This window comes from Clinocottus analis, unplaced genomic scaffold, assembly GCF_023055335.1.
Source record: "Clinocottus analis isolate CAN_PGR_092001 unplaced genomic scaffold, fCliAna1.0.p SCAF_4, whole genome shotgun sequence".
NCBI lineage: Eukaryota > Metazoa > Chordata > Actinopteri > Perciformes > Cottidae > Clinocottus > Clinocottus analis.
In genome coordinates, this window is record NW_027176153.1 from 19,943,439 (window position 1) to 19,971,261 (window position 27,823).

The 27,823-nt window shown below is 41.6% G+C and overlaps 1 protein-coding gene and 1 long non-coding RNA gene across 3 annotated transcripts in view; one reads left to right on the forward strand and one right to left on the reverse strand.

Moving 5' to 3' along the window:
• LOC137800217 (metabotropic glutamate receptor 4-like) overlaps nucleotides 1–27,823 on the forward strand; it is a 122,396-nt gene that overhangs the window by 88,122 nt on the left and 6,451 nt on the right. For both annotated transcript variants that reach the window (XM_068597301.1, XM_068597300.1), the window contains exons 4-8: nucleotides 768–922; nucleotides 1,993–2,133; nucleotides 14,543–14,743; nucleotides 21,407–21,543; nucleotides 23,663–24,598. In XM_068597301.1, coding sequence (XP_068453402.1) covers nucleotides 768–922; nucleotides 1,993–2,133; nucleotides 14,543–14,743; nucleotides 21,407–21,543; nucleotides 23,663–24,598 — 1,570 coding nt within the window. The remainder of the gene's footprint in view (nucleotides 1–767; nucleotides 923–1,992; nucleotides 2,134–14,542; nucleotides 14,744–21,406; nucleotides 21,544–23,662; nucleotides 24,599–27,823) is intronic.
• On the reverse strand, nucleotides 638–27,355 carry LOC137800218 (uncharacterized). The gene is made up of 3 exons (XR_011079531.1): nucleotides 27,250–27,355; nucleotides 2,620–2,818; nucleotides 638–858 (listed from the first exon to the last, which is right to left on the reverse strand). It is a non-coding gene; the product is annotated as an uncharacterized lncRNA (long non-coding RNA).

The window sequence follows — 27,823 nt, forward strand, 5'->3', positions numbered from 1 at the left end:
TTCACTAAATTACTGAAGACGAGACAAAAAAATCACTATCACTCAAACGCTCGTCCCAGGGGTCACACAACTAATGCAAAGAGACATAAAGTCAGTCGGATGACTCGCTGCTCGCACACTCTTACATATTACACAAAAATACATCCTTCTTTATGCAACTGCAAAGTCTTACGTGAGAAGTTGAGAAAGGCCAATTGAAAGAAAAAAAAAGAAGCTGAGGTTGCATATAATGCAATGTGAAGCTTCATATTTATCTTTTTGTTCCAGCGTCTTTGGGGAGATATGAGGGTTGGCAATGCTTCACATCACATGCCAGGTGGCTGTGTTTAAGTTTTATGTTGCTGTGCTCGAGCGTTCTTGATGTAACTCTGCGGCTCCTGCAGAGCTCTTTTTTTTTTTTAAACAGCTCCCCAAACTATAACCTCCGTTGGCAACGAGCCTGGACAAATGTGACAAGGGTGTCATTCTGCCACAGCCGAGAGGAACCGCTCCGCACCGGGATTGGACGGTGCGGCGGCTTTTTTTCCCAATTCTGTAGAAGTGCCTCGTTGCGACTCTAGTCCGGACTCAGAATAGAATATGTCTGGTGATGGAAATCGCACCTCGTGACAGCTTACACTTCATCTTCTGGATGCATATGAAATAGGAGCCTTCTTTCATCGGTGATATCTCACCGAAATGTACGCGTACAGTAAATAAAACGGCAACGCTGACAACATATTACCGTACACACTCAGACCTCTCTCTCCTCCTCCTGTCCCCGAAAGGCGGCTCCTCCACGCGGCGAAGAAGGCCAATCAAACCGGGCACTTCATCTGGGTCGGTTCAGACAGCTGGGGCTCCAAAATCTCCCCGATACTGAACCAGGAAGAGATGGCAGAAGGGGCCGTCACCATTCTACCCAAACGGCAATCCATAAAAGGTATTCAGAACCCACTTCCTGTCGCTTTACCTTGCTGAAGGCTCGTATTGATTCATTTTTCTCATATAAATGTGGGTTTTTTTTTCTGATCATTTCAGTGTTCAGTGCCTTGATTAATTATATCTCCCCTCTACCTTCAACATACATGATTTATAATGGCAGAGCTTGAGATTAACATTAATGTATTTTACTGTTTTCCACCATTTACAGCCACGTTGGACATTGCCACTGTTTCCAACCTTCCATATCCATGAAACCAATATTGTGCCATATTTTCCTCACATTTTTATTGTCCATGTTGCGTGTGTGTAGTATATGTTGTAACAATGTTGGTAAATGTGATTATAGACTTTAGCATAATGTAGCCATGTGAGATCAACACCAATATCGTAGATATTTACGGTATGCTTCAATGCCAGAGAATGTTCAGAAAGCATGGGTAGCGTGATAATTCATCAACGTCAGCACAAACGAATCGTTGTATCCTCGTAAATAAAATAACGGCCGTTTATTGCAACACGGTGTTCTTTACTTGCACGGCTATTGATGTAGCGTGCTCTCATTTGAATCTGCGCAGGGCCGCTTCTCAGCCGTGTCCCCGAAATTGAGGCGCTATTTTAACGCTTCGGGACTATTTTACCGCCCACATTTCCCATCATGCAGTGCTGGACTGGGTATTGTGTCGAGTTTGCTGGTGCTTCGTGTTCCAAAATGCAAATGCTACCATGCTAGGTGTTAGCTGGTGATATGTCTTTTCAGAACATTGTAGTTTATTTAATTGTCGTTAGTTGTAACTGTGACATGTCTCGAGACAATACTACCGTTTTGTAAAAATGATGTCTCCTCATTTTAGAAATAAATCCACCCTGGGTTCTTTTTGAAGAAATCACTTCATTGAACTATTTTACTGCTAAGCTAAAAGCAAACTACTTTGGATTAGCGACACACCTGATTGCAGAGCTTCTGTTCTTGCCGGGCTTTGAGTAAATACTCCAAAGTTATGCACTAATGAGTTTACATTTCACTCAGCAATATTCAAATGTCAAAACGTGAATCTCCTTTCTTCCCAGGTTTTGATCGCTACTTCATCAGCCGAACGCTGGAGAACAACAGAAGGAATATTTGGTTTGCAGAATTCTGGGAGAATAACTTCCAGTGCAAGCTCAGTCGGCACGCTGTGAAGAAAGGATCCGGCATCAAAAAATGCACAAGTGAGTCCAGTAGAGAGGCGCTCGGTCAATGGAGAGCATTCAATCAATGACCAAGTATATGGATTGGCTCTCCTGCGATTACATTACGTGCGTGTGTGTGTGTGTGTGTGTGTGTGTGTGTGTACTTGGTATGCATTAGTAGATGTATTTGTCATCGGGGAGAAAACAATCACGCTCCTCTAATTTAGGTTAAATGTAATGGGCGCAGATAAGTGAATGAGAATCTCTAATTTTGTCCGAGAGAAATTAATGTTCACATTACTCTGTCTGTTGGCTACTTCAATTTGCAGTGGGCGACATTAGCAATCACAGAACTCTGCCGCCGCATGCGCTGAAAACATAATCAATAGTAAATTCAATCAGCCCCATTAGAAACAAGCTTTCAGGTTGTAAAAATCAGTAGGCTCTCCAGACCCCGTCTCGTCCCAGGGTGCAGTGCACCGCCGCATCTCAAGCAGGCCAGACGGACGGATTTAAAGCTGTTACCTCGAATGTGCCCAGGCAATAAGTTGCGGTATGTGCGTTGGCGCACAACACAACAACCTACGCTGGGGGAAGCGGCCGGTTCTCCGCTTACTGGGAGAAGCCGTTGGGCTTGAAGGGATGCGGCGAACCTTCACTGGACCGGCCTCGGTGCCGGATGCTGCTCACGTGAAGAGGAAAGTCCATGAACACTTTGTGATGCCTGCAGAAGGATACAAAAATATTACTCGATTATAATCATGAGTTAAAAAAATATTCAGATGGAGGATATTTCCACTAAACAAAGTTTGTCAACTAATCTGTCATTTAAGCCAATTTCTTTACTTAAATAGTTGAAAACTGTGGAACTAATGTTGGCTGCAGAGCTCCTTTTCTCAGTGTTGAGTCGTCATAGGAACCCCAAATTAATTACAATACTTGTGTTTATTGTATGTATTTGTTCAGCAAAGTCTTGGAAAAAAAATGCATATCTGCAAAAAAAAAAAGAAAATCACTTTAAAAAGATATTTTGATCGTAACTATGAACATCCAGCATGATATGAGCCAGATTCCCCAAAAATGCCTCCTGGGGCGGTCAATAAGAAAAAAAAATCACAATAAATCAAAGCCTTGGCCTGATCGGAAGGAGCTTCAGTCAAAAAACTGTGTCGTTAGGTTTAAAAATGGAAAAATTACGTATTTTATGCCAAAAGATTGTCTGAATGGGGCATGCTGGGACTTAAAATGGACGCGGGAGGATTTTCACGCAGTTTCCAAAAGGTTAAATAGTTGTTTTATAAAGCTTTTTCATGCTATATTACTTATTTATCATGACTTATGTGCACATATCTAATAAACACTCGCTTTAGACAGCTGCTTTTCTGTGATTCTCCACAGAGAAACTCGGTTTTAACGATATGTTGATTAAATCAACTGAACTATAAGAGTAAGCATCGCTTTAGTCCAGAACAGCTGAACTAGTGTTCAGAAGAAGTTGCCATCAGTCTCCAAGAGAGGGTGAAAATGTGATGTATTTGAATACAAACGAGAAAACTCCCACACGCTTTCTCTACTGCTGGAATATTAATTTTACTTTCATCAGGTAACACAAACATGAACACATAGAAGCTTCCTCCTCAGAGAGTAGGAATGGTGGTAATATTGTTAATAATGTTATCCAACATAAAACAATGCAGCACATTCCTTTATGGAATTGCAAACTATCCAAAGGTCAAAAAAGAGAAAATGATATGTAAATAAGGGCAAGATAATCAATCTTACAATACTAATAAGGAGAGAAGTTATCTTCGATAGCAACTTTCACAACAACAAATCTAAACAAAACAAATAATTTGCACTAGTTGTCTTGCCAACAAATAACTTAACAAATAACTACCATCCTCCTGCAATTATTGAGTCATAATATGGGTGAAAAATCTATGATGCTGAGGCATAACTTTGACTATTCATTACGAATAAAAGCAGCGTATGTTGTGTTGTGTGGGTCTGGAGCCATTTTGACCTGAAACGTCTGTTTCATCCAATTGTTTTGATTGGAGTCATTAGCTGTGTCTTTTTTTTTATCAACTAATATTGTTCACCACACCCTGAGAATGTCACCAAACACCACCGCGGGGCAACTCATGAATGGGCACGGGATGGACAATTAGGAAGAGATTTAATCGGCGCCTTTTCGAAACGAGTGCCCTGGCAAAAGAGAGATATGCTTCCCGACAATCTACAGATTTCTGTGGAATAGATTATCTTAAATAACGTCTTTACTCATCAGTTGTCACGGCGGCGCCTCTTGGCCTTGATTGCTGCGAGCACTTTTTCTTCCTCTGAATTTCCTCTTGGCCACCGTCTTCTTTACAAGTGAGAGGTACAATCATTTCACCCACGAGCCTTTCCCCCTTTGTTCCCTTTGCAAGCGCCATCATGTCCTGTTCCCACTTATGCTTTTTTTTTTTTTCAACCTGCCATCGATCACACATAATACATCAATTTTTTAAACAACATATTTAGGAAAAAGGAAAATCCTCCTCCCTCAAAATCTGTGTAAAGCTGTAATCAACCAAAAATATATATTGTGAAAATCCCTAACACGATCAGATGGGCATGTAATTATATGTGTGTGCTCGTGAAGCTTTTAAGCGCACATTGCAAGCGACCGGCAAATGATTCATGAACCATAACAGCAGAGTAGCTACGGGTCATTTCCCAGGACTGACACATGAAAGTCTCTCTGACTTAGACAGCGAGGAGAACAACACAGTGCAGATGTATAATTCAGGTGCTCTTGCTTCTTTTATTTTTTTTTCCCCCAGTGTTCTTGTATCTGCCGCCCCGGAAGCCAAGATTTACTTTGCGGCTTCAGATGTGCAATGTCACCCCCAGCTCACAGATAACTTTACTCGCCGTGTGGATATCGCCCAAAAGAAATTTGATCTTGAGTACCTGGAAAGGTCAAAACCTCCTTAAATGAATTCTCAAGGAGTGTGAAAATACACCCAGAGAAACATGTGTCAGTATAACGACCCCAAAACCTCCATCCTCCAAAATGATCATTATGCTGAATCAACACCACTCTCAGTTTTAGCTTAAGCCGTAAAGCAAAGTCTCTATATAAACTCAATTAATACCATGAAACTAATCTAAAAGGTCAATAAAAGTGAAGTTTATAAAGAATGGAGAACACAAACATCAGTCTACTCTTTCCTCCTCTGTCCTTTCTCCCCCTGCTGACGGGAATCGCTGCAGGTGTAGAGAAGAGGGAGTAAGGGAGTAAGGGAGGGAGGAGAGAGAAAGGAGGAGGCAGAAGAGAGGAGGAGAAGGGAGGGAGGCGAGAGAAGGGACGAGGGAGAAGAGGGGAGGGAGGAAGGGAGGGTGAAAAGAGGAGGAAAGAGGGAGGGTGAAGGGAGGAGGAAGGAGGGAATAGAGAGGAGTGAGGGAGGGAGGAAGGAGGGAATACAGAGGAGGGAGGAGGCATACAAATATTCTAAGAATTTGCCAAAAGGTAAGTTACGTAGCAAACTAAGCAACACCGACTCCACACAGTCAGATTTAGTTTAACTTGTGCAGCCGAGGGTTACGTTGCACCTTTGCCTCATGACGGTAATGAAATATTAACACAAGGCTCTGCAGCGTGCACTATGGATAGAAGAAGTGCTATAGGTGAGCTGTCGCCATCTCGGCTTTAAGTAAGAAGTGACAGCGGCATCCTGAATAAGACATCGTAAAGGAACAAAGAGCTTTTACACTGAAAGGACACTAATGGGTTAAACCCTACATATTGACTATTTTACAACAATTTATTCAATTAACATCCTGCTGTATTGAAGAAGACTTTAAACGAGTGATTGAGACCATGAACTCATCTTTACGGTGTTTACTGAGAGAATACGTCTGAGAAACACGGCCCTTTTTTTTCACATCTTCCAAGAGTTTTCAACTGGTCCTATATGTAGAAGAAGTTTTAATAAACACACAGCACTGTTATTGCACTGCGGTGTGCAACTAATTAGTTGCACAAATATAATATCAGAGTATTTCCTCAGGTGGCTGCTCAGCTAACAAACTTGTTGATATTTTGAAACGGGGCTTTTCGGGTTATCGTCACATGAGAAAAGGCTCTTTTGGGACGAGGACTAACCGATGAGTTTGGCAAACGTAATGAGCGCCAAATCCAACAGTAAGAATGTAAAAACATTACTCTTGCGTGAACCGTGACAGGCCGGCTTTGCCTGCTGTTAGGCGACGACTGGACAATGGTTGTTTGGAGGCGGAGTTTAGCAGTCAATTCCTCTTCCCTACCTAGCTTTTATTTTTCGATTCATACATTTAAAATGTAAAAACTGTGCTATTAAGTTCAGTTTGCTCTCCATTCTTTTAAAACCTTCCTATCAATCTTCTAAAAACAATATGAAACACACACAAAAAAACCCTGGTGAAGAACTGCTGTGTAGAATGAAATAATTCTCATCTGATTCTGCTGCGACCACTCGCTGTACATCGCACTATTTCACACCGCTGAACCATAAAACACCAGGTACCGCGACAGAGCGAGTGAAGAGAGAGAGAGAGAGAGAGAGAGAGAGAGAGAGAGAGAGAGAGAGAGAGAGAGAGAGAGAGACGAATCGGTCAGAGTAGAAGAACCGAGGACTTTGTCAGAGATGAGCAGGGCTGACGCATCAATTATGAAAATGTCCTCAAATCAACCTGGTTGAATGGGATACTGCATAAAAGCAGCAGAGGAAATTGTGCATCGCTTTACTTTTCTGTGTTCTAAAACATGAAAACATGCTGGACAGTGGACACACAGAGTGAAGCACAGTCCAGCCATTTCATGCAGCATTTCCTATCGCAGTTGTCTGTCTTACTGGGGTGGTGTTGGCAGCTATGAAAGCCTCTGCAGGTGCACTGCCTCTTGTTCATGTCATCCCAGCACACACACTGAGGTTCAACATTTGAATGGAGCAAACTGGCTTGAGTCACTCTGTTGCTCCGCATCCCTGCAGACATGAGTCATCCAGGCTCCCGGGCCTGGATGACTATGTACGCCTGCACGCCTGCTCAATTGTCTGACGTCCATTGCTCAATGAAAATATGAAGGAGACCGAGTGCAACTGAGCAATGTTCTCTCCTCTATTTGATTCTCGTAAGATGCAACACAAATGTCAAATGTCGGGGTAAAAGAGAAGTCTGACATCAACAATTGACCTGCAGAGTTTTAGAGTCATCACTCTCTATGATAGCAGTGGGAAGAGATATCCCTTTTGTGATACTCAATGTCCTTAGCTGAGATGTTCCCTATAATTACATTCGGCTTAAAGACACTTTAAACTTATTTGCTATCCATAGCTTGCAGCCGCAACAATGAGTCCACTTCATCTCACCGGCCGTGTCTTTGGAGGCTATGATGACAAGCGCTGTGTCTATTTTCGTCCCCTTGGGTGATGATGCCCTTAATTAAAACGAGAAAAAATGGGAGGAGCTTGCAATGGCTGTCAACCAAAGTTTGGCCCGATCACAATGTCCACACTTGAGGACTCGCGCTCCTGCAGAGTCTGTTAGGGTTTTAAGGCTGTCAAGTGCTTGGAGGTCCTCTGGCAGACATTTTCAGCTCTTTCTGCAAACTTCCCATATGTCTGCATTTCTGCAATATTTTGCCTGAGGGAATTACCCACAACTCATAGCTCTGTGACGTCAAACACTGGGTTATCATTGGGGGAAAAACATGAAACTAAAGAGGAGAGCATATTTTCTCATCCTTGCATATTACAATTATACAAAAACACTACACGGATTTAAGATTATATACACACTTGATTTAAATGCTGGCATAGTAACACATAAGTAGACACACCTTGACAATTAATGGTGGTTTTCATAATTGAATATTCTGCTAGTTATTTTCTGGATTAATCATTAAATAGTTTGATCAATTAAAATGGGGAAAACGCCCACCAACATCCAAGGTGAGGGCTTTAAAAAGCTCCTTTTGTCCAGACAACTTACTCAAATGTAAAACAAGGAACGTATAGCAAATCCTAACATTTGAAAAAGGTGGAAATATTTACTAAAATATCTGGTCCTTGCTAAGTTATCAACAGTCATATTTTCTTTTTCAAAACTTAATAAAAGAAAACAAAGTTCAAGAGTGGACACTCAAATTCTAAGCATCATAAAGATTGAAAAAAAAAAAAAAACCAACAACCTCCTACATCAAACAAAAAGGACGCAAGAAAGGAACTATTTTCATTGAAAGGAATATATCCAGGAAGGGCATACAGTGACCTGGAGCGTTCTGGACTGTCGTGTTCTTTCAGACGCTCAAGGTTTGCCTTCTCGAGGACTCACAAAACACAAACACACTCAAGGTTTGATTCTCATTAAAGGCAACGCTTGTTTTGCACCGCTGACTAATCTTCTCGCAGCACATCTTTAAATCCGGTTACTGATCTTTGTTTCCATCCGTCAGCCAAGTCTGAACATGCAGCGTGTGTCTAAATGTGGATGTGTTCTGGTATTTCTTCAGGTTTGTTGAGGAATGATGATATCCTCCGCTGGAACTAAATATCAAAGGCACTACTTTATTAAAGATTCATTTAACCACGGCAAGCTTAAGATCAAAAAAATATTCGTATTTAAAAACAGACAGTGTAAACAAATTAGACACCTTTCGGAAAAAGTATAGTTAAAAGACAAAATTATAGGAATATAATAATAATAAGGCTGTCCTTGAACCAAAGAAACTCAGCATGAAACAACTTAGAAAGGACTGTTACACCAAATAAATCTTAGTAGACTCAGACCAAAACAACCCAATGCCTTATTCATTGATCAGCAGGTGAGCATGGAGAGCTCTTGTAGACTAGTCGAGGGGTGGAAAGGTGTGTGTGATCAGACTCTGTCTCCTTGAAGAGATTCCCTCCAGACATATTTAAAAGATATATAGAAATAATCTGCATTTAATAACAATTCTGTCTGATATGGATTTTCAATGTATTTAATTAGAAGCCACTCTTATTTTTTAAAACCTTGCTGTGATCATGGAGGGGATACCGAAAAGAAGACGTGACGAGAACATGGCAATAGCATTACAAGTTCATGAATCTCAACATGGTCGACACACGTTAGCCTGAAGCTAGCATTACAGTCCGGTCTCCACGTATAGGTTAGTCATCACCGTGACAGCTGTACCTGTGGATTACTAGGTGGATGTATTTTGCATGGCTATGCAATAACACGTAACATCTATGAGGCCAAGGTCCAATGGGCCTCAGGGCTGTGACTCTTTTTCAAGTCAAAGCCTCTAACCACCGAGCACCATCAAGACGCATCTATTGCTCTGTCTAACCTGCACAAACATCAGCCACGCTGACATACAATGAGCAAACACTAATGCATCACCCATCACTCCCTTTGCGCCATTATTCATCTCTAGCACACATCGTGCATGCATGAGTGCACACACATACACACACACACACACACACACACACACACAGAGAGGGAAATAGGTTACCAGTGTCAATGTAGAACTTCCTTCTCTTTACGAGATACTTCACTCAGTCAGTCAGTAAAAGAGACGATCTCAGTCGGCTGTACAGCTGATATACAGTTTTCTTTTCTCTCCTGGCAGGTTGTGTCGAGAGGAGGAAGAAAAAAAAACAGCCTTGCTGCCATTTAATTTACGCGTGACGCTTCCCGGTGGCTCTTTTCCCTGTGAATTTCATTTTGATGTTATTGTGCATGCTGTCTCACCATCACTCCGAACACTTGAATAGAACGGAGCCATCGTCAGTGTTGTTCGTACCACCTGTGCTTTTCCTACCAGCAAGTCAAAATGTCTGTAAAAAGGGCCTGAAGCTGAAATTGTCACAAATAGCCTTGACAGTTGCTCATTCATGCCTCCTATTTCTTCTCTCTATTTCACCCCTCATCTCCACCAAAATACTGTAATTCATAATAAATCAGGTTGGATAAAAATGGGGCAAAAAAAAAGAGCTTTGGAAAAACACCTACGTACAGACTTAACATACAAATTACATCTTCAGTCGAATTTCGTGGCTCTCCAATGGAAATCCAATGCGATCACTCTGCGATTAAAAGGATTAGAAAAGAAACATTTGTTTTATTTCGTTGAAATACTGGATCCTACTGGCGCCCATGAAAATCCTTCAAATCCAACACTTCATGAGGTCATGAACTAGGAATTATAAGCACATGTTAAGTACATTTATTGGTCCAACCGCCCCTCCCCCCAAAGAAAAACTTGCCAACCAATGACTTTCTGACCTGCATGTCTGCATGAAACGTGAAAAGTGAACTAGAATAAAAGCTTTTGCTGTTCATCTGGTCATGCTATTCCAGAGGCTTCTTGCCATTAATGGGCCAAATGTCTTTGTATATCTTTGTGTAAACGAGGGAGGAAGAGCATTTCAAAGAGAGAGAGAGAGAGAGAGAGAGAGAGAGAGAGAGAGTAACACATTAACATGAGAGGCTGTAGCAGCCACAAAAAGGAGACAGGCTGTCTATCCATGCTTCACTTTGCCTGTAGCACACATTTACAGAATAACTAGGGATATTCAAGCTGCTTAAACATTCAGAGTCTTGTCACTGATGTCGAATTGCCTCTTCTTTGCCAGCAAATACTGGGGGAGCGTATAGATAATAACAACAAGACAAACCCAAACTATTCATCTGTTTAAAGCCGGCACTTGTTTTGAATGAAGTGTCTGTGGAGATAAGAAATGGCTGCCGCAGACATCTTACGAGGCGCGCAAACAAAACCTGATTTGGCTTTATCAAGCGCTTCGTGTCGCTTTTTGTTATCGGATCATGATGCAGTGTTAACGGCGCCTTGTGTTGTGCTCGTCTCGCCTCAAATCTGTGTGAGTGAGAGCGTGAAAGGGCCGAGCATTTGTGGAGTGAACCCTAAAGGCACTGTATGAAAAAGGTTTAGATGTATTTTGTATTTTTTGTGTTACCAATGTGTGAGAGGACTGTGGTGGACCCTAAACATTGAGACAGTCAGTGGCCCGTAACAGCCTGGGAATTGATTTTTTATGGAAGGGGATTGAAATGTTTTTACAAGGTGAATACAAAGATTTGGCTCGCCGTCATCTAAACATTTCTTTTTTTTTTTAGCTAACGTTAACCCGGCTATGCAGCATGGATCTGGTCTTGGCTAAACTTTGGGACGTTAGCTAAACTTTGGGACATTAGCTAACTCCCAAACGGCAAGCAACAGGATGTTGACTGCAGTTCACTTAATGGCCACCGGTGTTATAAATAATGGCACAAATGACTCAAGAGCTGCTCTTTTACATGCGTGTTATAAAACAATAACATTTTAGGAATAAGAACAGCCTGTAAAAACGTAGTGTCGCCAATTCTCACTTTATTACACATTTCGCGCCTTTTCCACATTATGTGTTATTGACATAAGCTATTACATTACTCTTTTAAAGTAATTCTTAGCCCAAAATCACAGATGCAAGATTTTCCTCGGAGCGCTTTACAATCTGTAATATATTATTATATTATATTACTGTGAGATACATTACTCTATGACTTCCAAACATATGTTTTACCTCAAGTTGAGTGGAGTTCTGAATCAGGGGGATGTGATTATCCTTAAAAAAACAACAACCTTGAACCTTCAAATCACAAGAAAAGTGACTGACATAGAGCATACACTGCATTTATACAAATGAACCCGTATAACATCGTGTCAGTGGTTTTGGATTGACAGCAATAAACTCTTAAGGCATTTTCACAGAGAAGACAAACGTGTCAACTGTTATCTGTCACTTCAACGATCGCTTGTCTTCCCTGTTTATGACTTGATAATATTTGATATTTCTTTGGGGGATTTGTTGGCAATGCTTTGATCGACAGCTGCTTTTAAAACTTTACGAAGTGTGTCAAACCTTTTCCGTCACATTCATGAAAACAACAATGCAGATTCACTTTTAGATTGCTCACATCTATACTGTAGTCGGGATTGAGAAAAAGGGAAATAACGTTGCAACGCAGACTGAAAGAAAAGAGTTGTTCGAACATTTAAGTACTTTTATAACCATTTTTATTCCATTTGTATATTTAATATTCTTACTGTAATTTTTAATTTTGTTTTATTACCGCTCTACTGTTTATTTATATTACTTCATTTTGTATCTTTATTTACTTGTGAGCAAAGCTGCTATAATCCTGTAATTTCCCCACTAAGGGACTAAATAAAGGATTATCTTACTTTATTTTATCTTAAATGGGTGTAAATGTGATTGGTTCAAAGCCATTAATTGCAGTGCAACAGCTCAAAAAAGTCAACCTTGCTCTAGAAAAAATAATAATTATATATATCCGTCTTCTGTCTTGTGACGAAACATTAGCATTATCATTATCATCTGCAGTTTGATTACCTTGTTTCTGTATGAACTATGAAGTTATTAGAAGGTGAGGTTTGCTGCCTGGCAGTCTTGACAGTTTAGTTTTCATTTTGTAGTCCTTTGACCTTTTCGTGCTCCTTTGGATATTGATTTATTCATATATGCTGCCGTTGGAATTAAAATTGGTCAGATTATCACTGTGGTTATAAGTCTGACCAAGCTTTTTCAGACACGTTTTTTTTTTTTTACCATCAGATGAACCTTAAGAGGTGCATGTGAGAGTGTATGTCTACTCAAGCTACTTTTTTTTTTTAAAAAAAGGTGGAAACTTTTCCAATCTTGCGAGTTCATTTCTTTCAGTTCTTGCAGTTTCTTGAAGCGGTCACGGTGTGCTGCTGCCACTCAACCCATCTGGCAGGGCATTGGTTATCAAAAGCATTACGCCGCTAATTGAAAACTTGCTTGGCGGTTAACACATTTCCAAAGCATTAGAGCAACCCCAGCCATGATTAATATACACCTGTCATAACTAATTACATTAATACTGGAGAATGATTAGGCCTGTCTTGCTGTGTCCTCCTCTCCCCCTTCGCTACTCCATCACACTCTGCTCTCCTGATTAATGGATGTGTGGTGGCCTCGCCTTTGTGGGGATAAACACATAGAGATCACACAAACAAGGCATCAGCGCGTCCACCAAAAATAGTTGTGTTGGATAATCTTGAGTGGGTCTTGTCAGTGATGGACAGATAAAAAAAAAAAACACACACACAAACATAGGTGCGAACTATTCTGATACTTTTAGATGACGGGACACAGCGTCTCTGCCTTAATTACGGTCGTTGTTCAGCTTTACCATCCGCCATCAAACGTTTTTGAGTGTCTATCACGCGCACGTCTCACTGAAAAGAAACACTTTCAGTATATCTAAAGTATCAATCAGCACTGGCTCCATGTCGCCTGACAAAGACCCTCCCGCCCTCCCTGCACTTTAAAAAAAAATGTGTTTAGTGAAGTGTAATCTGCACCAGACAGCTGTTTAAATCAGATAAATATCCTGTTGTATATTATGTTAAACATTGTAACCACGTCGATACAGATTGACAAAGGCTTCCAGTCTGTTTCACTTAAGATTCCTCTCGCTATGTTGGGAGGGAAAATGACATTGGTAATCAATACGTGGGCCAACAAACAATGGCGATTTCTTCCCATGGAGGTTACGTGAAAACTATTTGCGGTCAGCCGGCCGGGTGAAGGCAGGTTGGCGAGCTGCTGATGGAAGAGGTTTACTCAGGTCTCGCTTCCTCAGTGGGGATTCACAGTGGATGAAAGTGATGTTGATGTGGTGCATTCAGTGTTGATGTGGTGCATTCAGCGTTGATGTGGTGCATTCAGTGTTGATGTGGTGCATTCAGTGTTGATGTGGTGCATTCAGCGTTGATGTGGTGCATTCAGTATTGATGTGGTGTATTTAGTATTGATGTGGTGCATTCATAGCGTGTGGGGAGGACAGCGAAAGTTGTGCTGTTTTTTTTGTTGTCACAATCAAATATGAAACTTTCCTAATGAAATCGTTTTTTTGTTTTTTTTTTACTATTTACTGAATAAAGAATATTTTGCTGGCGGCCGTACGACACACAAGACCGTGCAGAGATTCTGTGATTGATGTCAACAAGCAATCCAACTCCAATCTCCAAATGAATTAAATCGAGTGAAAAAGTGATGGGTTCACAATTGAGAAATCAAGCCTCTTGAAAGGCTATCATTTGCTTGATTTTACACATCCCGCTATCAATGTTCCATTTTTACATTTTTGACTGATGATTGAGCGGCGTTTTTGTTCCGAACATTATGTGAATCACGGAAAATATTCGAGTCTGTCAAGATTGCATTGACTCATCCGTGTATACAACAAAGCACGGGAACATACTGTGTATAAATTAAACTTAATCTGTGATATATAAAAAATGCAGTATTTATGAACTCATCAAGTCTCATGTATGGAATCATTTCAGAAGCTGCCACTTCTGTGTTCATGTTTTCCCTTTTAGACCACGAGCGGATCGGGAGAGACTCGTCCTACGAGCAGGAGGGGAAGGTCCAGTTTGTGGTCGACGCGGTCTACGCCATGGCTCACGCTCTGCACAACATGCACAAAGACCTGTGCCCAGGAAAAATCGGGCTCTGCCCCAAGATGGACAGCATTAACGGCACCCTGCTGCTCAAGTACATCCGCAATGTCAACTTCATAGGTGTGTACTCCCGTTTCCACCGAGCGGGCACGAAGTGGAAGTGTATGTGATCACAAGAAAGTCCGCTTCTTTGCAGCAAAGCTATTTCACCTTTTATGTATTGCAACATGTACGTCCTGTTTGTTTTTGGGTTATGAACAGCGGCCTTCAATTATCAGGCTACTGAATGCAAATTAGTCCGAGCACGTAGAGGAGGCAGAGATACGTAGGAGGGTTTGACAATCGGCAGCAGAACAGCAGGTCTTTATCATAGCTGATGATGTGCAGGAACTGTGCTTAGTGAGATTTCCCTGCTTTATCTTGTCAGTGTTGAATTGCCCACGCAAGAGATCTTCTGCTCCAAGTGCACACTGGCTGCGGGGGGAAAATTGCACATGAATAAAGAGGGGAAGAGAGTTAACACGCAGCACCATCGAAAACACATCTCACATAGTTAACCCGTGGAAAACTGTGGCACCAATTTTGGCTCCAGACCTCCTTTCCCCTGTGTTTGAGTGTTTTTCACTGTGTTTGAGTCATCGTAGGAACAGGACATGAGCCAGATTCCCCAAAAATTGGACTGTTAGGAAGGAGTTTCAGTCAAAAAAACTGTGTCGTAGGGTTAAAAAATGGAAAGATTATGTATTTTAAGCCAAAAGATTTTCTGAATGGGGCATGCTAGGACTTAAAATGGGAGCAGGAGAAATGTCGCGCGGTTTCCAAAAGGTTAAATACGCGTGTGTAGGCTACGGTCACACACACACACACACACACACCCACGAGCATCAAATGGAGACCTAGGTTTAGCGTCTGTTCAACGACAGCTTCTGTAACTTAATGCAATCCATCATCGAGCTTTCTTTCCCTCTGAAAAGAAAAGTCCTGGATATTTACTTCACATATTGTCACACAAACAGGCATCCGCTACTTGAGCTGGACCCTCAAATCAGCCAGGCCGTCATATCAGCTAACAGCAACGGTATCAGCCTATTCATTGGCTGTGTTACAAGAAATTTGCAGTCCAGAGATGTCGAGACAGGTTTGAGGCAATGTTGAACCTGTTATCACTCGCTTGACTCTTTTCCTGAGCTGTGATGCTCAACCTGCAGTGGTCTAGGACGATGGTTCTCGGGTTAAGCATTTTTTGTTGAAAAAAACAATGTAATACACAACGCTGTGCCATCAGTCTGATTTAATATGGAATACATAGAATTCAGTTTAACAATTTATACTCATATTATTGAATATTTATGAAGTAACTTTTTTTTAAAAGGATTTTTAAACTTATTTTTTTGGAATCTCAAGTACTCTTTGGGATGCCTTCAAATACCCCCAAGGGTACTTAGCACTCCCAGTTGAGAACCACTGGTCTAGAGCTTATGGGAAATGATGTTCTTTTAAGGCAGCTCCTGTTTTGTTGTGATTTTGAATGAGTTAAAAAAAATATATATTAAGTCTTTGTTTTACTTGGGTTTTCTGTAAAACTTAAAGTGATCTACTGAGGCCAAGTGGACGCCTCATCTGCTGATGCAAAAGCATTTCTGACATGATATTGTTATAAAAGCCAATCTGGTTAAGAATTGTTGAAATTCCCAATATTCATTGCTAGAGCTGCACTTTTTGTCGACCCTACAAAGTGTAACTACGGAGCAAAAACTGAGCTGCACTTGATCTCTTGATGTTTCTGCATGTGTGAATAGTGCCTAAATTATTTACATATGACAAAAGCCCCCATTGCGTATATACCTTTTTTTTAAATGGATTTTTGCACACGGATAGCTTTGTTAGCGTAATTGTTTGAGACACAGTGTTTTTTAATCTTTGATGAAGATCTTGAAGAAAAGGAACATTCTAAAAATATTCAGCTCAAGAAAGTAGGAAGTCACTTTGAGAAGATATTGGTGTTAATTCACCTATAACACATAATAATACCTGGTTTCACTATAACACAGCAACGAGCAAGATGCACTTCAAAACTTTAAACAATAATTAGAGGCTTAGACATCGAAGCAAAGATGCACACTAAAGAGGTTATGACCAAAGCATGTGCTATGACTTTGACCCGCCGACTTGTTAGGAAAGAATACAAATGCACGCTGAATGAGGGTCTTAGATCAACATTAGTGCCGATAACAACTTGAGATAATTATACATCAGACGAACAGAGGGTCAAAGTCTTTATGCAATCAAGCAGAATGCAACATGAGCAAACCTGTGCCACCCTCACAGATGATTATACAGTAAAGGAAACGTTTATTTGTGTGATAATTACCGGCTGGGATCCTCAGGTGAGGGTCAGTCACGCCTCTGAAAGTGCAAGACGGGAATAATTTACAGTCAATGAGGAAAATGAATCGGAACTTCTGGATGAAGCCCCAACACTTGCCCACTTTTCTACAGACGGTCCACAATTGTTTCTTTAAAAAAAAAGACTTTGATTTAACAAACTATTGCTTCTCTTCACCGCAATGAGGTTCCTTAATCTCAACCACTAAACCGAACCGAACATTAACCATAGTGGTCTTTTTTTAGTAGCCACATGCATATAAACCATGTTGACAAATAACATTTCCCTGCTGACTGAAGCGCGACATCATAAAATGAACAACGCATTGTGTTGCCTGGTTTGTTTGGACTAATGTTGTACATCGAATTGGCAAGGCAAGTCTGTGTGTTTAAACTGTAAATGTGTATATCTATCAGGTGGGAGGGAAGATGTAGACTCTACTGTCTTTAACCTCCCCATCCTCGTTGTTCGGAGTTGAGTTAAATTGAGGCTATATCGGAAGAAATGAACAACAACGTTGATGTTTTCTTCCATTTACTTCCTCAGATGTGGTTTGGTTCAGAGGTTTATGGAAGAGACTTTAAAGTAGTCGCGAAGGGACAAAGGAAACATGGATATGAATGTAGTATGGATGATTTTTGCATTAATGCAGTCGACGTAACCTTTATTGTTGTGAATAATAAAGGTTAACTTGTTTGCAGCAGTTACTTTTCATCCCTAATGGAAATTGAAAGGAAAGCTTGCAGCGCTGAGCAGCGTTTTACTGTAGACCGTGTCTTCAAAGTCAAAACATTGTTTACCTGCACGGCGTGTGCTTATTATTATTATTATTATTGTTATGTAAGCAGGTCAGTCCTCGTTTGTAAAGACTAAAAAGGAAGATGGAATTGTTTCCAGTTGTATCCTGGAGTCATATTTGGGAGATAGATCTTTTCTGAAGCTTCACGCTGAAGTTCTTTACGCATTCCTGTTTTCGTGGCGTTGCGTTACTGGACGGCTTGTCGGCCATGAAGCCGTTGGGGTTATGCTACAGAGGGTGGATGGAAAAATCAATGCTGCACATCACCGGAATGTTTCCTTGCTTTTAAGAGTGTTTCGGCACAGAGGAAAAGGAAAGGATTTTTAAAAAAAGGGCCGTCGGAAAAAGAACAAGGATATTCGTCGGATCTGAGTGCATTCTGGGAATTGTCTACAGACGCCCACGCCGAATAAAGGAAAGAGGAAAACCGAGCGCTGCAGATATTGTACATTACGTTAAGATTGTGATGCGACTAAAGCGGGTTATATTCACACGTGTATTCAGTCGTGCTGGATGCTCGTCGTCCTGGGGGCGTTGTGTTTTACGGAGTGAACTCGCAAGACATAAACCTGAAAGTGGAGCCGTGTTTAAAGGGTTGTGATTAAAAGTTGGCTGTAACGTCGGGTTTACAATGTCATTAAGATCTGCCCGTTTTCACGCGGTTTGATGATTCATTTCACTCGGATGTAACTTGAGGAAGTACTCGGTCATATGATCGTACATTATTCAGTGTATGTAGAGGGTGTGAGGTCGATTTATTCATCTGCTCAGACCAGTGCACCCTGCCCATGAAAAGAGGCTCAGATGTAAGAATATGTGCGCAGCTAAATACTGGATCTGGCCTGTTCAAGGGAGTAGGGATATAAGGGAGTGCATCAACAGTTTGAGAGACTAAACTATTCCTGAGGTCAGCGTCATTAAAGAGGGAAGTTGAAAAGATAATCAACCCCACGATTGGTCCTTAACTCTGCCCAATTAAACGCCTAATAACCATGTAAGACCCAGCTTCCATTAACAAAAGAAATAAATTAGTCCTCTGCGACTCTGAATCTTGGTTTCTAAATCAAAGCTTTGCATTTATGAGGAAAGCATTTATTTTGTTTACTCGCATTGTAAGGTTTGCAGCACATGCCTTCATCAAATTCACTGGAGCCGCCTCGAAGGTCAACGGCAGAATCTGCATCTTGTTTTCATGAGATTTTATGCAGCATCTGTAAACACATTAGATTTCTCGTGGTTTTTGACTAATGGCTTTTAATGGAGTGGAGGAGTAAATGGTTTTTTTTAAAACTGCAAACGTGACATACCGGAAATTAGCGTTTTGTTTGAATACATTATCAGTTCTGAGGAGAGGCTGAGTAGAGCTTTAAATGCCCATCCTTCAATGAAGCAGCTTCAAAATGGAGGGTAAGCACGAGGAGGTTTTAAACTTTCAACGAGCAGACTCGTCATGGCTGGCAAGATGTCGACCGCATTGGATTTGATGGATCACACGACGAGGCTCAGCCTCACTCGTTCACAGCCCTTGTCACAACAGCAAAGAATAAATGTGTAAATGTGAATCAGTATTAACAGAATTTTACACACACACACACACACACACGCACACACACACACACACACACACACACAGACGTTTAAGAACCCAGTTTACGCACTTTAGAGTTGAACCTTTTGGAAACCGTCTGCAAAAATCTTCCCGCACTCATTTTAAGTCCCAGCATGCCCCATTCAGACAATCTTTTGGCTTAAAATATGTAATTTTTCCATTTTTGAACCGAACGACACAATTTTTGGACTGAAACTCCTCCGTAACAGACCAAGACTTTGTTTTATTGTTGCAAATTCCGATTCTTTAGGTCCTAATCTTTCTAAAAAGGTGTCTTGTTGACCGCTACAAGAGGCATTTTAGGGGAATCTGGCTTTTATCGTGCTGGATGTTCATAGTTACGATCAAAATATCTTTTAAAAGTGTTTTTTTTTTTTGCAGATATACATTATTTTCCTAACACTGTGCTAAACAAACACATACAATAAACTCGAGTATTGGAATTAATTTGGGGTTTCTACGATGACTCAAACACAGGAGAAAAACACTCAAACACAGGAGAAAAGGAGGTCTGGAGCCAAAATTGGTTCCACAGTTTTTTTAACGGTCTAAATTAACACCTTTTTTTTACTGTGACCGTTCCATTGTTGGTGCATTCAGGCAGACTTGCAGCTGATGCCGGTGCGTTTCTTCTCCCTTTGAGTCACGTGGCTTTTATCCCTGACACTTCATCTGCAGCGTTTCCTCAAAAACCCGACCTGGTTAATAAAACAAGCAGTTTGCCAATGTTTGCTGGCTCCGCATGAGCTTTTGCGAGGAGGTGAAACTAATCGATTACGGCAATCAAATTAGTAGTAACATACATCCCACTCAATTCCCTGTATTGCTGAGATGGGCAGGAACATTTTCATAATTGCGCATGACTGCCTGCTGTTGTCTCAGACACGTCCTCTATATAATGCAGCAGGATTACACTAAAGCAATTAGATCCTACGGGGGTTTTGATCAGACCTCTGACACACAGAAGTCTGCAGAAGGGAGGAAATGATCTCAAAGCCTGACTCGCAAGTTTCCAACTCTGACTCAGAGGTTCAAGCAACAATCAATACAGTGACCTGTGCTCAAGGGAACAACACACTGAAATAAACAATTCGCTTTAATGTTATACCAGAGGAGAGTGTAGTCGATACTTGGAACGAGAACAACTCTCTCCCCTAAAATGCTGGAAAACACTGAGGTGGTTTCTGGACAGGATGGATTTACATTTTTTCTGTTGCGGAAACACATGCACTCTTATCCCTTTGGTGTCGCTCTAGAATTCACTGTCCATCCAAATATTGACTGTGTGAGCGATCCAAAAGACATTTCAGCTGCAAGTTAACGAAGGGCATGTCTTTCCCCTTCACGGCCCCCACATGTTACAGAAGTGCTGAGCGTTAGATTGTAGGATTGAGCGGGAGAAAGCAAACATGGCAGAAGCAAACAGACAGAGAAGGGGATGCTATTAATGGTGCTCTTCCTCAGAGACGCTCTGCGGTGGGCTCTCGTGACTAAATCTGTGAATTTTTCGCTTCCCTTTCCGACCCGCGATTGTATCAACACGTTTTGCCAAAGCCGGGGCGGGATGTGTAGGTTGGCGCCGCAACAGGAAGCACGGGGGTTGACAAGAGACCTCAAAGTGCTAATCAAAATCAGCGCTGTCATTCGTTAGCACTCCGAGTGAAAGAGGGGGGGGGGGGAGAGAAGGGGGGACCTCGTGGATAACAAGCAAACGGGGGCAATAAGCAGAATGAAGGAGTGTGAAATGATGTGGGAACAGCAACAGACAGCAGCCCCGGCCCTCCTCAAAGGACCAGGACAACATGGCTGTCAACATCTATTTTGCTCCCATCATTAACACTAGAACAGCATTAGCCTGAAGTCCCCTTGCAGCCTCATTTCATCTCACAGCATTGTGGGAGCCCGCTTGAGTTTGTCTACTGTGTAGCACAACGAAGGACTTCAACGATAAAGACATTTTTAATCGCCTTTTCCTTTTCTCATCCTCAGGAATTGCTGGCACCCCGGTGGTCTTCAACGTGAACGGAGATGCTCCCGGTCGCTATGAAATCTACCAATACCAGATGACAAACAACGCCACAGAGTACAAGATCATTGGCCACTGGACAGATAAGCTCTACTTGAACGTATGAATACTTCAAGCGTTGCTTTCAATATGTCCGAAAGAAAAGTCAAGCGTACAGAGAGGCAGATAGTTGTGCCAGTGTTCATGTTCAATATCTCCTCTAGACTTAATAATCCACCAGATCTTGGTTGTTTAACATTTCATTACTAATAAGACTTCAAAATATAATATTTAGCTTCCCCAACTGAAAGGACGAATGTTGTGACCCATATTCCTGTAGTAAGGTACTGAATGAAGGAATTCCCATCTTCATAAATCCACAGAAAAAGACAAAACTATCATAAAATATATGTTTTCTTCCAATAGTGCCAAAGAAGTCTTTTAACCATTTTACGTGACATTTAGAGCAACTCTAATATTAATAGAGGTAGCATAGCTTCATTTATTCACCCCCACTCCCCCCCTCATAACTTATCACTGTTATCAAAGATAATGCTGAATGCATCTAGCTTATGTCGGGTTTTATAGGGCAACAGTCGACGGAATACTATTAATAATAAATCATCCTCTTCCTGGTTGGCATTCGAATTTATAAACATGAAGGCAAACAAATGCTTTGGGTCAACACAGATTGCATTCCCACTCACAATTATGCCCCTAAAACGAGGTCTGCGATGCAGTAAAAAGCCATCTTTTTTTGCATTAACCTGATTTTGACATTTGTCACCATAGTACAGTGATACACTAGTTCCATGTACTATATGAACATAACACATGAACCACAGAATCTGTAGTTCTGCATGTGTTTTATCATCCAAATTGAAATGCCCAACTTTGAGAGGAACAATGTATATCAATGCACCCTTTTGTTATTATGCATCATTCATACATGTGCCTCTTTGCTGCACAAACTGTATTTAATGTTTCAGATGAATGTAGACATCGAGGTCTCAGCATCATGGCAGAGATGCCCCAGGAATACCCAGTATGCCTTATGGAGAATTAGTTTTAGACACAAATCTAAATCATCCAGATGTTTTTGTGAATAATGGAATATTCACAATCCCTTTCCGCATCCTATCTTAAAAATCCACCCATTTTTAGGCCCTTTTCTTGAAAATACCCCCAAAAAAGGGTGTATCTCTGGAACCACTCGGGCTATTTGCATAATGTAGGTTATATACACATGTGAGATGTTGTTCAGATGTGTAGATTTTAGTCTATATGTTTCTGGTTAAGAGTAATTGAAGATGATACACAGAAAAAAAATGATAATTTGAGGTCCGCCTATAAAAAAAAAAATCACTTTCGAGATGATTATTTCTTTGATATGATGCTGCTGTAGGTTCTAACTTTAACCCAAACTACAGCACAACATGTGAACATTCTCTCTGCAAAGGGTGACTTTGACAAAGTGAAGCAGAACAAAGTCACAGAGGGTTTAGTACAGAGAAAATTCAGACGAGGACTCCAAAATCTGTGACAATTGAATTTTGTCATGTACCAAAACATATATTTCACTTGTATATTACTTATGGTGTTGAATACATCTAAATACAGCAGTTTGGGGCTTTTTTTTCCTTCATAAAACAAGCTATGATTGACAGTTTTATATCAGAATTGCTCAGGAGTTTAAAAGGTTTTAAGCAAAATGACGGTGAAACCGCACAGGCAGACGATACTGCAGAGAGACGCAGGCTCTGTTTACTTCAGGTCCTCCAGTCAGTGCAACGCTCCTCGTCAGTAATTAAAGGCAAAGTTGTTTCCCGTTGAGTTATAATTCGATGAGTTAACACAATGATGTCTTGATTAAAAAACAACAACTGTAGCTTTCATGTGGCGAATATCCCATTTACAGTTTGCTCATTCGATCATGCGCTTCTGTGTGTGCGCCTAAACTAATCTACCGAGTGTTAATTGAAATGCGTCCTCGTGCATTATGCATTATGTATCCAGTGTAACAAGAAGTAGTAAATTGCGTTCAAGATTTTTGCTATACTGACCCTTACAGGTACTCATTAATTACGATTGTAGAGCTGGTCAGAATGTGATAATACTGAGTAATTGCTCGGTATTCATGCACGTTGTTTGCGTTCCACAGATGTGAATATATGAGTCAAAGAGTGTTTGGTATGGCGAGGTGGAATAAACTTGTAATTCCTCTATACTTTCCCCTCCAGACCGATGAGATGCAGTGGCCCGGAGCCACGCAAGAAGTCCCGTCCTCTATCTGCAGCCAACCCTGCCGGCCCGGGCAGCGCAAGAAGACGGTGAAGGGGATTCCCTGCTGTTGGCACTGCGAGAACTGCGACGGTTACCAGTATCAGGCCGACACGTTCACCTGCAAGATGTGCCGCTTCGATTTGCGGCCGAACGCCAACAACACGGGCTGCGACCCCATTCCCATTGTCAAGCTGGAGTGGAGCTCCCCGTGGGCGGTGATCCCGGTCCTCATCGCGGTCCTGGGCATCATGGCCACCCTGTTCGTCGTCGTCACCTTCGTGCGCTACAACGACACGCCCATCGTCAAGGCCTCGGGGCGAGAGCTGAGCTACGTGCTGCTGACGGGTATCTTCCTGTGCTACGCCACAACGTTCCTCATGATCTCCACTCCCGACGTGGTCATTTGCTCCCTGCGGAGGATTTTCCTGGGCCTGGGCATGAGCATAAGCTACGCGGCGCTGCTCACCAAGACCAATCGGATCTACCGGATTTTTGAGCAGGGCAAGATGTCGGTCAGTGCCCCTCGCTTCATCTCCCCGGCCTCCCAGTTAGTGCTCACGTTCAGCCTGATATCGGTGCAGCTGCTCGGCGTGTGCATCTGGTTCGGCGTCGACCCTTCGCAGGCCATCGTCGACTACGAGGATCAGCGCACGTCCAATCCCAAAATCGCCCGCGGCGTTCTGAAATGCGACATCTCGGACCTCTCGCTCATCTGTCTGCTGGGCTTCAGCATGCTGCTGATGGTCACCTGCACGGTGTACGCCATCAAGACCAGGGGGGTTCCCGAGACGTTCAACGAGGCCAAGCCCATCGGCTTCACCATGTACACCACCTGCATCGTGTGGCTCGCCTTCATCCCCATCTTCTTCGGGACTTCGCAATCAGCAGAAAAGGTAAATATTGTTTTAAGTATAAACTGTCATTTAGCTTTCATCAATTGCACTGTATCTAAGAAGAGCACAACAGCAGCGGGTCAATCTAATTCCCTCGGTGCACGTTGGATGTCAGTTTTCAATTTGGTGTTATTTTATATTTTCCTATGCGCCTCATCGTGAAGGAAATGGCCACTCAAATTATGTTTGTTGTGTAGCGTCAGCCTCTTGTGTTTGTGGATGCGGGCATTATTCATCATGAGATGATGGGGCTTTGTGCGCCGCTGTGAGGATTACGAGGCTTTAGAAGACGTCTTGGGAGGATAATTCATTCACCTGAAGTTTGCGTGGATGTGTTTTTCTTTCATTGTGTTTCTGCGCACGTCTGAGTCAGCTTCACTGGGCGGGAACGCCGAGTCATGGCGGCGTAACGGTTCATCCGTGACCACACCTGGCGGTTCAGCACGCACGTGAACCGCGGATCAATTTCACAGTTTCGCATTAACACACTGCAGTGTGAAATAAAGTTTACTGACAATTGTTAGCCGCCAAACCTCAGTAAAATATGGGACCAGGACATCAGCTTTTATGCTTTTCTTGTCGCCGAGCTCCTATAATGTTACATTTTACACTAATTAAATGTAGGCTCTGTTATTACATTATGATGCGTTCAGGCTCTGTGCAGTGAAAATTAGTAATGGGTGAATGTCAATTATAAAGTAGTTTCTTTAATTACAAAAATACAATATTTCATTTCCTTATCATTTGAATTCGAACTGCAATGGAACAATATGGATAATAATCCGACACAATGCGATAATAATCGGACACTAGTCTCGGCGGCAAGAGAAAACGTGATCACGGATCCCTAAAATGTTGATTTAATCCCTTTTTTCCCGATATTGGATCCGATCCGTGATTGATTCACGTCAGGAGTTCAATGATCCGTCGCAGCTCTCCCGAGTCGTCAGTCAGTGCACGTTCAGGCACACAGAAATCGCTGACACAGGTTCGTTAAGTAGCATGCAACATATTGTGCCTGATGATGTTTCCTGTCACAAAGAAGCTCTTAAAAGTGCTAATTGAAAGGTTTCTCCACACAGAGGTCCATTGAAAAAAGCAGACAGAGGAAAAGTCAATCTGCTAGCAGCGATGTCTCCTGCATGGCGCTGCATAATAAACCTCATAGCCTCCTTACTACTGCCAACAACATGACCGAGTATGTTAGAAGACCTCAAAGCAAAAGAATAGAAAAGGCACACATTGATATTGTATTCTAGTAACTTAATAAGAGGCAAATGCCTAAAAAAAAGCAGTAGTGTTTCTTGGAGAAACTTCTTGGACAAATAGTACTACAAAACAACAAATTCTTCCAAACTACAAAATTCGTTGTTTATACAGCAGCCCAACAACATTCGATATATATAAAACGCAAGTTATGATTGGAAAGTGTCACTGGTAAACGGTCATCTTCCCTTTTTCTTGCTTTCAGGATCAGCCAGAGAAGTAACACAGGAGGGAAATGTAATCATAGAGAGAAGATCAGCGTGAACGAATAGGAGTCTCGTTTTCAAGCGTTCCTTTGTTCTCTGTCTGCAAATAAACAGCACAGCAACTCAACACTCAGCATTAACTAACACACACAAATACATTTGGAATAAGCTTGTGGCAGAATCCATTAGGACCTCTGCGCCTGCTGTGCTTTCTGCAGTTCGGTGGAAGCCCTTCAGCATCAACAGGCGGTAAAGCTGCTGCCTGATGCTGTGCGCTTGTGAGGCATGTACCCGGTTTCCACGAGATTGTGGCCAAAACAACCCAATTAATAAAACCGGCGGCCAATTACAAATAACCTCCATTCTGTACGTGTATCTCCACCGTTGAAGAGCGCGTGAATAAACTGAGCAGAGAACTCGTTCTCAATCCAACATGTGTTCAATCCAATTGGCAAGACTTGCAGTGTTGTTATCTCAGTGGATGACGGTCATATTAACTAACAGGACCCCACGGAATAATACAATCTGTAAAAGAACACAGCAACGCAAAAATATACAAGGTCCAAAAAACGGTTGTTTATTCTCCAGTTTTTTTTTTAGAGATTTACTTAATTTCCCCAGATGGATTATTCATCCGTGAAGCATTATCTTATATACACCATTAATAACTAATCCATTCTTCAACGGCAATAAAACAAAATCTCTTGCACAAAAACAACAAAGACTGAGCCGTGCTGATGGTGGACCGTGCTCTCTTCATGTCCATTTCATCTGTTTGTTTGTTTTTATCAGCTTTCACGTAATCATTGAATACTTTTAGATGGCCATTTTTCAAAATGGGCAAACACATTTAAAATGTTCAAATTCTTGCTTTAGTTGCTCCGTTTGAAATGTAATTGGAACAGGTCTGAATAGTTTATTCGCACACACAACACAACATTTATCCAGTACAAAATAAGTGCCACATAGCGCATAAACTTTAGCCACCGCCATTGGTGAACGTCATCTTATTTGACGATATTCTGATATCCTGTTCTTAAATGTTCATTGAACTCACTGTAAGAACTCAAATGAAGGGACCGGAAGTAGCAGTTGGTTAGCTTAACCACTGACACAAACCAAAACCGGAACAATATAAAACAGTATTTTCACAAAAATGAACTTGAAACAGACACTAACCTTGTGCCCACGTCAGCCAGGTGCTAAAACAAACACGTCCGTAGCCTTTTAATAACTATTTTCGTCGTTAAAGGAACTTTTTATTTTGTCCCGTGTATTATTTCCAACTTCCGGTTTGGTACCATCAAAATAAAAGCGCAACCGGAAATGCACCGACTGACTAACACAACTTCAAAATAAGACATTAAAAAAGGCAACAAACTATTAACAAAAAATACTTTAAACTCTCACAGGTTCCTCACAAATGATGATTTTCTTCTTCCAACTGAAATGTGACAGTGAGCACACACAATACCAGGACCCTGAAAGTGAAGCAGTTCCTGTATAAATTGTATTTAGCCAACATAAAATGTATCAATAACACCTTTGCTAAATGAAGTATAGGCAACACTTGTTTTGTTGCAAATAATTTCATTCATTTAAATTCAGAAACCCCAAAGGCAAAAATATTTGTGCGCTCGGACTTGTGCGAGCTGTGGAAGTGTGTTCCTGTCTGCGTGCTCTGCGTGCAGGTAGGGACAGCTCTGGCAGCTGTCAGGACGAAGGATCTGATGCCTAATGACATAAAAGGAGC